The sequence below is a fragment of the Eupeodes corollae genome, chromosome 1 (assembly GCF_945859685.1).
Source record: "Eupeodes corollae chromosome 1, idEupCoro1.1, whole genome shotgun sequence".
NCBI lineage: Eukaryota > Metazoa > Arthropoda > Insecta > Diptera > Syrphidae > Eupeodes > Eupeodes corollae.
In genome coordinates this window covers 43540266-43553957 of record NC_079147.1, presented here as the reverse complement: position 1 = coordinate 43553957, position 13692 = coordinate 43540266, and the positions used below count along the sequence as shown (strand labels likewise).

Sequence of the window (13692 nt, the reverse complement as noted above, 5' to 3'; positions counted from 1 at the left end):
GTAAAGCAGTGGCACAATGCTAGGCTTGCCCGAGGTTCTCTTAGACAGTAACCTGAAATAATCTGTTGGGATTGCGTTTCCTGTCCGTAGCAGCAAACTTGAAAATAATCGGTGGGCCTAGGTCTTGTTCATCGTAGACTTAGAAGAAGTGAACGGTGGATTAACCAGAGGAACATATTGTTCTCAAGAATTCTTTTCTTCAAATATACACGTGGAGTGGCAAAATCGCATCGTCACCTCCTTGCGGTGCCCGCTGGATACCCAACTAACAACGAGCAATGGATCCATGAGCTGAGTCACCTGAGTTATCTTCTCAGGAACTAGGAGCAAAAGAACAGAAATACCGCTCTGAATGCACCAGCTCACGATTAAATACAAGAGCGTCTGACACATAGTGTGCGGCACACTGGTCAGCGTCTGTACCCTGTGGGGCGGCTGAATATAAACTATGGATAGAAGTAACTAACCTATTTATGGTACGAACACTAAGTTAAAAAAATTATGGCAATGAACAAAACGACTAGATTAAATACCCCAGGTGGCACTCCAGTGAAACTGGTAAATCTCTTTCGAGGTCGGTCCTATGAATTCTGGGGAGGACCAATTATTGCTTACAAATATTGAGAGACGGAGTTCAAAGATGCAAAGAACTCCCCCAAACAAATTGACATCAGGGGTTACATCATCGACAACCTCAAACAATTCTATAGATGTTAAGAACATCAGCGAAAAAGGAACCATGATTAATGAAGAGATCGAAATCATAGATCAACAGAGTTCCAACGAAGTCAAAGAGAAAGACCAATCAAAATCAAAGAACTACTTTGAAGAATGGCAAATTGAAATAGCGGCAAGAAAACAACTTAAAGTAAAAACTCGAAGAGAAAGTTTCCTTGGTTGACAAGAAAGATTCAGAGTCCTCGATTCACTTAAGTCCAAAATATATTGAACCTGAATATCAAACTGATGAAGAAGAACTCTTGTTTGAAACTGAGAAAAAGAAAAATAAGTATACCACAAAGAAACGTAAACGTAGTTCCGAGACTCGTTCAAGAAATCAGAAAAGCTCTAGAACCAAAAATAACAAAGAATTGATTACAGGAACTAAATTGGTAGCTGTTGCTGAATCAATATCTCACGCTAAAGGCAGCAAAAAAATTACACCACCACCAATTATGATCTCAGGATTTGCAATTTTTGGAGATCTTAAGAAAATCATAGAAAAATATACTCAAAAAGCTTGGAAATACACATCGTACAACAAAGACAACTGGAAATTCACAGTCGAAGAAGCTGACGAGTATAGATCTTTCACTGAAGAACTGAGCAACCACCAAATACAATGGCACTCATATGAGAACAAAGCTGTAAGGTCAATAAAAGTAGTAGCCAGAGGTCGTCATTCCTCGTGCTCTCCCGAGGAAGTAGTAGAAGATCTTGTACAAAAAGGCTTCCAACCCCTTAATGCAGTTAATCTATTTAAGAATGAGAAAATTTAAAACTCCTCTGAAGAATCGATGACAAGTAAGAGGTTACTACCCTTATTCATGCTTACTTTTGACGGAAAACTAAGTCTCGAGGAGATTTATAAAGTAAGATCAATCTTGGGCATAGCTGTCAAAATTGAACCACTCCGAAAATCTAAAGTTGTTCCCCAGTGCAAACGTTGCCAAGCTTTTGGTCATACCCAAAAATACTGCAACCGAGAGTTTGCTTGTGTAAAGTGCGAAGGAAAACATTCAACTAAAAATTGTAATATGAGCAAAGAAAGAAAGCAAAATGTGTGAACTGCCAGGGTAATCACCCGGCAAGCTATAGAGGCTGCCCGGTTGCCAAAAAATTCCAAGAGTTCAGAAGCAAAAATACATCTACTAGAGACAAACCCAGAAACACAGAAAATACCGATTTAACTGCTGAAAACAATACTAGGAAGGAACCGCCTAAAAAGGCTGTTCAAAGTAAAAGCGATGAAAAGAAAGCCTTTTCTCAGATTGTTAAAAATGTGCGGAAGAATGAAGAGACTTCAAACAAAAAAAATGCTACAACTTATTCTTCAAAGAATTGATAAACAGGATTTGAATATAAAACTGCTAAGCGAAAGAGTCGCTCTAAAAACCAATGATGGAAAGAACACTTAAAAGCGCTACATGGAAATCCAACGGTCTTATACAACATTCATCCGAATTAAAATAAATACAATTACGAATTCTATTCCTCCAGGTCGCTTACTTACTGGCTTTCTGATACTAACAAAATACCAGACGATATTGACTTTTTCGTAGCTAAAGGAATCAAACGAAATCACATTAGTGTTGAAAGTAATTATGACCTGTCATCAAATCATACTCCAGTGATTCTATCACTAAGTGAATCGGAAGTACTAGAAAAAAATAAAAACAAAATTGGATGATTTTAGAGAAAGGCTTTTAAGTTTTATAAATTTAAGATGTCCCATGGATACAATCGAGCAAATTGACCATGAAGTGGAACAATTTATTGCTGATGTGCAACAGGCCGCTGAAGAAAGTACTCCAACAGAAGACAGAATGAAATAAAATATCCTTTAGAGATAAGAGAGTTGATAATAGAGAAAAGAAGAGCTCGGAGAAAATGGCAAAATACTAGATTTCCAGATGATAAAACAACGTTTAACCGTATAAGCAACAATCTTAAAAAACAAATTTACAAATTCAAAAATGATTCACTTAATACATTCCTTAGGAATTTAACGGCTAATGCTTCAACCGATTTTTTGCTTTGGAAAGCAGCCCAGCGCCTGAAAAAACCGCAGTTACAAAACTGGCCCTTGAAATCTCAAGATGGGAAATAGATCGGTAGAAAAATGGACCGAAAGAAAAAGCTAACCTTTCGCTGAACATCTTGCGAATGTATTTAAGCCAAACTCATCAAACGCCGTTGAAAATAACTTACAGTTTGTTGATAAGAAAGATGAAAGTGAAATACCAGTTTTAAGACTTAAAGAAATATTATTATTATTATTATTATTATTTATTGAACTATACATAAATGTACAAAACAATACTTAAAAGCTAATAGCTTCCAGGGCTTCTAGCTAAAAGAAATAAAAAGTATGTGTTTACATCAACTATCAAGTAAAAAACCACCAAGTTACGATCTAATTACTGCTCAAGTTATGAAAGAAATGCCATTGAAAGTCTTCATAAAACTCCATTGTATAATAAATGCATGCCTTAAGCACCGGTATGTCCCGCACCATTGAAAAATTGTTGAAGTAATTGTAATACGCAAGGAAAACCACTAACAGAAGTGACGGTTTACAGACCAATATCGCTTATACCAATCATGGCAAAAGTTTTTAAAACACTACTTCTGATGAGACTTAAAAAAATCATAGAAGAAAGAAGGTTGATCCCACACCATCAGTTTGGCTTTAGAAATAAACATTCCACGATAGACCAAGTTCATAGAATATCGGATGTAATAGAAAAAACTTTACAAGAAAAAGAAGTATGTTCAGCTATTTTCTTAGATGTTGCTCAAGCTTTTGACAAGGTTTGGCATGAGGGACTTGAGTACAAGCTGCAAAGGGATCTTCCCAGGCAGTACTTTGAAATATTAAAATCGTACATATCAGACCGATTATTTAGAGTAAAGTACGATCAAGAATATTCGGAATTGAAGAAAATAGAAGCATGTGTACCGCAAGGTCCTACCCTGTATTTACTATACAAGATGTGGAATGCTTTAACCAACTTAGTTTTTCGTTCCCCTTTTAAAACTTTAAGCTTAACGTATGTCCTCTTAAATCCTTCCATATTTTCCTCACGGCAGCAATATGTTTAATGTTAATAAATGTTTAGGCTAGAGTAATAACAACTTTAGTGCGAATAAATTGTTTAAAAAAAAACCTTGAACATAAAGACAACACTAGCTATTGCATTATATTTAAGTGTTATGGATTCTAAGAATCTAAGTCTAAAATCTTTCTTTTTTTATGTACATCATGACCATGACATTATTTCAAATCAGAGTGAAATTCGTGTCTTTTAGAAAACAAGTAGAAAAAAAAGAGGAGAAAAAGTGAAAAATTCCAGTGATAATTCGTTTTCATTGATATGTCAAAACTTCTTTCTCTTAACAACAAAAAATAAACACAAACCAAAAAAGGCTTTTCCAAAAATGTGCATCTATATATTTTCACTCAACGTATTCTCAAAGGCATCAGTTCCTCAAATTCGTGACAAAACTGCAATGACGACAACAAACGGCCACCAAGGCCATTCGATATGAGGATGCACATAAAATGGAGAAAGTCACGTCTTGATAGAGAATTTTCATCTTCCATCTGACGTCGTCGATGTCGTTGTCGTTCTTGCTATCGTGTCGTCGTTAAGTTTTTGAATCATGAAGACTTTATGCTCTACTTACGAACAAACTGTGAAGCCTCTTCTTCCATTCCAATAGACATCATCACACACAACAATTTCAAAAAGGAGATATAGAAGTAGTTAGACAAAGATGAAAAACTGGAAATGGGAGTTTCTCCTGGATTGTCGTCCTTCTTCGCAAATAAAGTTCACTTTGCATAATATCAATACCGACAGGTAGCAGGTATTAGGTCATTTTTGTGTGCTTTTTTTCTATGTCTCTGTCTTTGAAACCAATCGATTCTAGAAGCGACAAAATTCTCTCCTTTTTACATCTTTCTCGGTTAAAAAGGCCACAAGTAGGTAGACAGTATAGATACCTGTTTTGATAGTGCCACATCAGTACCAAACTGGCTGCTCCTGCCTGCCAGACTCCTTCGTAAGTACCCTTTTGCTTACCTAGCCTTAGACCAACGATGAATTTATGTATATACTTCTTCAGGTTTAATATTAAAGACGATATGGTTTCTGGTTGAAGGAATTTAAATCAATTTACTTGGCGTCAGCTTTCCTCAGTATTTGGTTAGATTTTACCCCAAGTTATGAAAACTTGTGTTTCCATATTCCAAGACGCACACAAGCATCAGAATAAGAGGATAAATAAACACACAAGTTCGAAAAACATTGAAGTAATATAAGGATTATTTACACTTGATATGAACGATAATATGTATTTCAGAATTGAACAGATGCAACGCTCTTAATAGTTCATTCGATTGTGAATTGGAAAAGTCATGATGGTGGTTAAACAGAAGAATCCATTATAGATTCCAATTCCGATTCCTATAACTTGTGGTGTCTCTTAGATATCTGAGTTTACATTTTCAAAGAGTTGAGCAATCTAACTTACATAGTTTGCCTCCCGCACTCAACTCCTTTGCCATTACAATTCCTTCCATGGAAAAACTTTGTACACCTTCGGTAAAATGTTCTTGACACTATCGACCCATTTAATTTGTCTTCCTTTACGGGTCGGGTACTTTACCTTTATCTACCTGGATACCTTCTTCGTACGATTGCATTCCTATACTTGGAAGGTAAATTGGATTTTTGTCTTTTTATTTAATCGGAGCTTGGGTCCTTCTTAGAAGAAGGAATGTAAATACTTCGGTGAAAAAATCATTAAGACTTAATTAAATATTATCATACGAAGGTAGATGTAGTAATTTTTTATTTCAGCAGAAAACGTACTTTTTGTAAATTACACATTGAAGATTCAATCAGTATAAGGTAGCGAAGAAAAAAATGATAAATTTGCGTCTGCATATGTCAAGGACTGAAATTCTATAGAATTCAAGTGGGTTTGGGAAGATACTATTTCTTAGGAACTAGTTTAAGGCCGAAATTATACGACTATGAGTTAGGTACATATATAGCCAAAAAGTTGATTAGTTTTTGAAAACATTAATTTTCTTGGGATGAATGTATGTACATTGTACAATGTTCCATTAGAGATCACTGGACATAAAGTTGAAAAATATTTTTGGTGGGCCCGTGATTCTGTTGTCAGGTCATTATCGTCAGAATCTTTTACCCGATCAATTAATTGTTGCTTATGAACTAAACGCATACCTCAATTCATCATATTTGTAACGGTACTTTAAGACACTCCAATTAATAACTAGCCTGCGAGTATTTTTGGAACAAGATGAAACTTCAAATGCATTTGCGAAGTAGTTGTTTGACATTGGAAATAATAAGATCGCAGTAGACATCTCGACCGTATTCATCACACAGACATCTTTCATCATTTCAAAGCCTCAAAATAGAAGTTTATTCAGCTCGTTTTCCTATATAAAGCACAAGAATTCAATAGCAATATGATTGTCTGAGTGAAAGAGCAATAATGGCGGCGAAAAATAAAGATGTCGAGGGTTTCAATGCAACTATTTACAAATTTCACAGTTGGACAGTTGGTTTCCTTCAAAGTAGTCAACAACGTTATGAAAAAGGATGATGTAGTCAATTATCCCATAGAGTTTTTAAATTCACTAGAATTTCCTGGATTACCACCTCACAATTTGCAGTAAAGAGTAGGAACAGTCAGACTGTGCAATAGAGCACGACTGGATGTGACTATGCGGCAACAATCATAAAGGGAGACGATGTCTTGATCTTGCATACACCAACGATTCCAACGGACTTACCAGTCAATGTTAAACATTTACAATTTCTAATTTACGATCACGTTAAATAAATCACAACGCCAGTCGTTGGAACATTTTCATAACTTTTTTTGTAACAAAGCAACATCATGTAATAATAATTTCTATTTGAAAGTTATTATAAAAAAAAAGAGGCTGGGATGCGACCCACACTGATAACTTTCCATCCTATCTATCGATTTGTCTTGCTTAGAAGTTTGTCTATAAATGTACTGGTATCAATTTTTACCAAATTTGTGTACTATTTTTTGTAGATCGAAAACAATATTTTCTATGAAATAAAATAAGTTTGAAGCCAATATTTTCAATTTTTGAAAAGCTATTTGAGTCGAAAGTAAATTTTTACCAACTTGTATACATTTTTTTTTACATTTTTTCTGTAAGTTCGATTTTTCTTAAAATTTGTCTTAATGTTGAAAAGAATATTACTCATAAGTAAAAATTAGTTAGAAGCTATTATCTCAAATTTTTGAAAGGATATTTGAGTCGAAAATCATTTTTTACCAACTTTTATTAATTTTTTTTTAGGTTTTTATTTTTTGTAAAAAACCGTCAATTCGATTTTTCTCAACATTTTTCAGAATGTTGAAAACAATATTTCTTATAAGATAAAATAAGTTTTAAGCCTAAAGTTTTAGTTTTTGAAAAGATATTTGAACCGATATTCAATTTTTACCAACTTTGAGTAATGTTTTTTTAGATTTTTATTTTTTATAGAAAAAACTGTCAATTTGATTTTTCTCAAAATTTTATCAGATGTCAAAAACATTATTCTTCGTTGCACAAAATTGTTTTGGAGAAGAAATCATATTTAAGTCGTAAAATTTTGGAGGTGACAAATTTTATTTTTTTTTCAGTTTTTTTCATTTATAAAAAAAACCGTTCATTCGATTTTTTTCAAAAAAATATACTTCTTTGATATCAGGTTTCAATATATTATATAATATTTAATTCAAGTCTCTAGCACCATTGGTTTGTAAGATATAATGTTCACCTTTTTTTCAAACTGCTATTGTAAAAAAACCACCCACGCAATATTCTTGAGAGCCCTTTCTGCATTTTTCTGCCTTATTATCTGTATAACAAAATTTATTTGAAGTCGATATCTCTTCTGGTTCTTGAGCTATGGACGACGAAAAAAACGTCGCGAACGTACGGACGTACGGACGTACAAACGTACGTACACACGCACGCACAGACATCTTTCTAAAAATCTTTTATTTCGAGTCTAGGGACCTTGAAACGTCGAGAAATTTCAAAATTTTCAATTTGACAAATCGGACCCATTACAATAACTTCCTATGGGAATTTAATAAAGTTTAGTTTAATAGATTTATTGAAATAGGACTTTGTATTGTGTTTGCTTCAAAACAAATATGAACCCCTCAATTATTTAGCATTAGCGATAGAATACACGAGGACCCATCAACCTCTCTCCACTTTCAAAATACTAAAACATTTTTACGAGTAGTACCCGTGGCATGATGGTTAGTGCGTTGGACTGTCATGCAAGGGGGCTTGCTTTCAATCCCTGCCTGTGCCACCTTAATTAAAAAAAAAATAATTTTCGCGGGTACTGCCTCTTGCGAGGAATTGACAAATACTTTAAGAGTAATTCTTGTCATGAAAAAGTGCTTTCTCAAACTAGCCGTTCGGATTCGGCCTAAAATTGTAGGTCCCTTCCATTCCTGACAACAGTACTCGCACACAGGAATGGTTGAGAGTTGTAAGCCACTAGGCCCTGGTTCACAACGGACTGTTGCGCCACCCCCATTTGAAAACATTTTTACGAGAATAAGACACTTTAATTATTCAAAAAGAGCCTACGGATTTATATGACCATTTTGTATTTATAGCTGATTTGGCAACAGTGCAGCGATATAAGCTTTTGTATGTAAGTTATGGGAAATGATAAGGATTAAATTCACTAACAACCTCTTTTTTCAGTCCACCTTACATTCGATTTGACATATTATTATAAGATCGATATTGAGATCTTTTTCATTATCTCAGATTTGTTGGATTAATTGTAAGCCTCAATAAATAACAATATTTGTTTTAGTTAATTTATCTGGAGTACAGCTCGTAGCTAAGTTATCAGAACAATATCACAAAATTATTCAGAATTTCAGAAAGTAGTAAGCTTACAGCAAGCGTCAAACTAAGATCAAAAGCTCATCAGAGGTGCATGTGTTAGTTGTTAGTAAAAAATAATACAAAATACAAAAGATAATTGACATTTAACTATTACAGAACAAAAAATAAAATGAGAACGTTTACGATAGTGGAACACTGGTTCTTAGCAATGATTTTAATCCCACGTTATTTAAGTTTAAATCAATCGATGAACAGTTTGCGTAGTTATATACCCTTTAGGGCAAAGCAAATGAAATTATGTTGAATTTATTCAATACGTTTTTTATGAATTTCGTTAAAGCATATTCAAGATGAGGACGAACATGACAATTGTACAAGGAAAGAGTAACATTGGAATCATTGAACTCTATTGCCCAGGGTTTTATAAAACCAAGCATAGAACTTGCTTTCTTAACAATTAAATTAATGTGATGTGTAAATTCTGAGTTGGAACAGAAATGAACACCTAAATCTTTAAATCTGGAAACGTGACAGAGTTTTTGCTGTGATATACAATAATCAAATACACTTCCAATTTGTTTTTTAGTAAAAGTTATAGTCTGAAATTTTAAAGGGTTAAAGGTAGGGCTATTTTTTTCACACCAAAATGTAAAACTATCAATGTCGGTTTGTAAAAGAATACGATCTTGGGTGGACTTTATTACCTTAAAAATTTTAATGTCATCAGCAAATATAAGAACTTCATTTGAGTGTAGACACAGAGTTTTGAGAAAAGTTTTCCATGCCTTATTTCTCCTTTCTTTTGTTACGTAGTAGCAAAAGAAACTTAACATGAAGATCAGCGAAACAAAAGCCTTCTGGGGTGGAATCGGCTTAGGTGATTGTTGATAAATGACAATCAAAATGATCGAATTTGATCTACATAAGGTGATAGTCAAATTGATACCTAAAAAGCTATCACAAAAAAATGTGATAGTGGTTTTCAAACAAATTTGTTTATTCCGAATAGAGCTACCAGACGCTTACACGAACCACTGGAAAATTTTCTTAGTTCACTTTGTTTCTTTTAAAAAAACACATTCCTGTGACCGACAAAGCTTACGAAATTGGAAAAAAGCAAGAAAAGTAAGAATTTAAAGCAGCTGGAGATAAGTTGGTTAGGAGCATGCACTAACTTATCTGTAAGATATGGTCGGAAGAAAACATGCCCGATGAATGGAACCTCAGTACTGTTTGCCCGATCCTGAAAAAAAGAGACCCTCTAAACTGCACCAACTATAGAGGAATAAGTCTACTTAACATCGCCTATAAAACCTTCTCTGCCGTAATATGTGAACGTCTAAAGCCCATCGTCAACAATCTGATAGGTCCTTATCAGTGTGGTTTTAGACCAGGAAAGTCCACAGTTGATCAAATATTCACATTACGGCAGATCCTGGAAAAAACTCAAGAACACCAAATCGACACCCACCATCTTTTCATCGATTTCAAGGCCGCATATGACAGCATCTACAGGGACGAACTGAATACAGCCATGTCAAGTTTTGGCATCCCTACCAAACTCATCCGTTTGTGCAGGATGACCATGGAGAATTCACGCAGCTCCATAAAGGTTGGAAACAACTTAACAGAACCTTTTGATGTCAAAAAAGGCTTTAGACAAGGTGATGCGCTGTCATGCGATTTTTTTAACATCGTGCTTGAAAGAATAGTGCAGAGCTCACACGTCAACACTAGAGGCACTATCTTTCAAAAGTCTGTCCAATTACTGGCATATGCTGATGACATTGACATAATCGGAAGAACTCAGCGTGATGTCAATTAGGCTTTTGTGAGTATTGAGGCAGAGGCGGCAAAAATGGGTTTAACGGTTAATGAGGGCAAAACAAAGTACATGCTGTCGTCTAGAAAGGACATACAACACCGACGTTTTGGTTAAAACGTCACAATCGACAGACGTAACTTTGAGGTAGTCAAGGACTTCGTCTACCTAGGCCCCGCTGTAAACGCAGAAAACAACACCAGCATTGAGATCAAACGCAGAATAAATCTTGCTAACCGCTGTTTCTTTGGACTAAGAAAGCAATTGAGTGGTAAGGTCCTTTCTCGAGGGAAAAAAGTGTTGCTATGTAAGACCCTTATCATCCCCATCTCATACGGTGCATAAGCATAGACTATGACGAAAGCGGATGAAATCACCTTGGGTCGGTTAGAGAGAAAAGTTCTTTGTGTGATCTACGATCCCGTATGCATCGAAGGGGAGTGGAGGAGAAGATGGAACGACGAGCTGTACGGGCTGTACAGAAACGTAGACTTATCCAGAAGGGTTAAAGTCCAACGACACCCACAGGACAGCGCAGTAGAGGAAGACCGCGGATCAGGTGGCGCCCACCCAACTTGGAGCGCGAAACTGGAGACATCTAGCTAGGGGCCGAGCTAGATGGAGAAGTTTGTTGGGTGAGGCCCTAGTTTATACAGGACTGTAGCGCCACCTTAAGTAAGAAAGTAAGTATGAAAAGAAAAGAAACCTTTTGCGTCCTTTCAAAACAACTGAAAATATTTCTTATGTATCGCATAGGTCTGACGGAAAACCAAATTTTTAGATTCTTCGTCAATCTTTGGTATTTGTACGTAATTACGTAACGATGACTATTCTTCTGCGTCGGAGCTCTTATGCTTCACGAAAACTAAGTATTTATTTTTACGAGCTGTTACTGTAAAATGCTCACTAGTTTTGCAGTGAATTTCAATGCGTTGCGGAAGTGTATGTAGTTCCATTTTAAAAATAATGTCGTATTTTTTCCTTTCAAAGATCAACAGTGACAACTTTCCAAATATCAGACTGTTTAGTTTAAACCTCTAGTTGGAAAACCTTATCATAAAATTTCTTAAAACTTTATTTCGAGTTATTTTTGGTAATGATATTGTATTTTTATTTTTTTAATTAATCAAACTCTAACAAATTTGACATCCTTTTTGTTTAAAATGAGAAATGAATGACGCTTTTTTAATAACAGTCAAGAAAATATAAACACATTTATTAACTATTAATGTTTTCACGGTGGTGAAGGCGTGCTTACATGTATTACACTCTTCGCCCAAAAAACCAAAAACAGTACTCCATAACGCTTAAATTGAACCAAAATAAATATTAAATTTTGATTAAATTACACCTCGTTTCTCTCCCCTTGAAAGGAGAAATTGGCTTTACAAAAGGTTAATAACATAATTTCCTTGAGTCTTGTTGAAATGTATGTCTGTTCAATGTTAAAATACACAATGTACATTCCTTGGAAGGATAAAATCCTGCGTTCACATGCCAATCTTAATATTTTATGAATTATTATTTCTTTTTGTCTTCCTCATGCCTTTCCCATACAATATTCCTTGACTATAAGAATCCAGTTCAAAAAATTAAATATTTAACAACGTTTTCGAATCATTAAAGTAATAACCGTGGCACTTGAACAATCAAACATTTCAAAACTATAAATGAAAAGAGATTACAAGAAGAATGCGATTTTGTTTGTTTTTTTTTTTAAAACATTTGTGAAAAAAAAGAATTTCCAATCACCAAAGGATAGGAATTGGCAGATAATCCAAAATTTTATAAATTTATAAAAATGTCAATTCCAGAAAACACGAACATAAAATAATTGAACCATATTGTGAATGTTAAACGATACATAAATATTAAAACAAACAATCCTCGTAAACAACTTACCCTTGCCACACTTATCAATGTGATTGGTGACAGGTAATTCTTCAACGCACTGGCAGGACTTCTTTTTAGGGTCACATATCGATCCTGGGAATCCGCATTCAAGTGTATTCTCACACTTGTCACCGAATTTCTTTTTTCCTCGGCTAACGTAATCTATAAAGAAAAACAAAAATCAATGAAAAATTAAATTTCAATTCGAATGCCAAAAAATGTTGCTTGAAACTGGAATAAATTGTTCTTTCATTCTTTCCTCTTTTCAATATAAAGTCTACTGTACTGGAATTTAAGTAATCAGGAGGACTTGTTCTTTAAGGAAACAAATTTACTGAAACAATATTTAAAGCTCCTAAAAAATAGAGAAAATGGCCTTAAAGATGAAAAGATGCTGAAAAGAAAACGCTCAATTTCGATAGCCTATTTAAAAAAAACTATTTCAAAGGAATATTTAGGTAGAGCGATTTACACCTCGACGTCGTCGTCGTTGTCGTTGCCATTGTCGACGCTAAAAGTGAACAAATTTTTATGATTTTGACGTGAACGGATAAATCGACTTCTAAACGTTTCACCGGAGTTTTTAAATTCACATCACATCTATCTGGAATGTATAGATACTTCTGCGTCTCTCTTTACCTCATCTAATGCGCGTTGCTAGGATATCAAAGTCCTTATTAAATTTGCATACAAATATTGAAACTGCTTACGGATGATAGCTCCGGAGGAAATACGAAAACAAAAAGTTTTATGAAAATATGAATAGAATTATTTAACGGAGATTGATGAACAAAAACACTCTTCCTCTCGATTACAATCTCAAACACACATCGTCGTCGTAGAAGATTGTTTTAAAAAGAAATATGTGTCTCAAGGATTCATGCATTTTTCATTAGGTGCGCACCGCACCACGTAACTCAAAAAACCTTCGTGGAGCCAGATTGTGAATTTGTTTGATTTTCCTTTTCAGTTTTCAGCATTTTTCAATTGCGCTTACTTTGAATAAAAATAAAATATAGAAAAAGAAAAAAACAAAAATAAATTAATTAAAATCCAGAACATGATGAAGACGACGATGATGGTGGATTGGATGGTGAACCTCGGAATCGGAAGGATGTTTCATCTGCGGCAACTTTAAAAGGTTTGATCAAACTTTTGACGTTGTTATGGGATTTAATTAATCGGATCGAATTTTTGTCCTAAGATCTCATGAATATAAATGAGAGGGGCTTAATCAATTTTAGATTCATATTTTTGTTGTAGGTATTATTTTGGTTCGGTTCAGTTCAGTTTGGTTGGATAACTC

The 13692-nt window shown here is 34.6% G+C and overlaps 1 protein-coding gene across 9 annotated transcripts in view; it reads right to left on the bottom strand.

The window, feature by feature from the left end:
- Positions 1-13692, bottom strand: part of LOC129943179 (uncharacterized) — a 191927-nt gene that overhangs the window by 46276 nt on the left and 131959 nt on the right. For all 9 annotated transcript variants that reach the window (XM_056052459.1, XM_056052460.1, XM_056052461.1 and 6 more), the window contains exon 4: positions 12396-12548. In XM_056052459.1, the coding sequence (XP_055908434.1) occupies positions 12396-12548 (153 nt within the window). The remainder of the gene's footprint in view (positions 1-12395; positions 12549-13692) is intronic.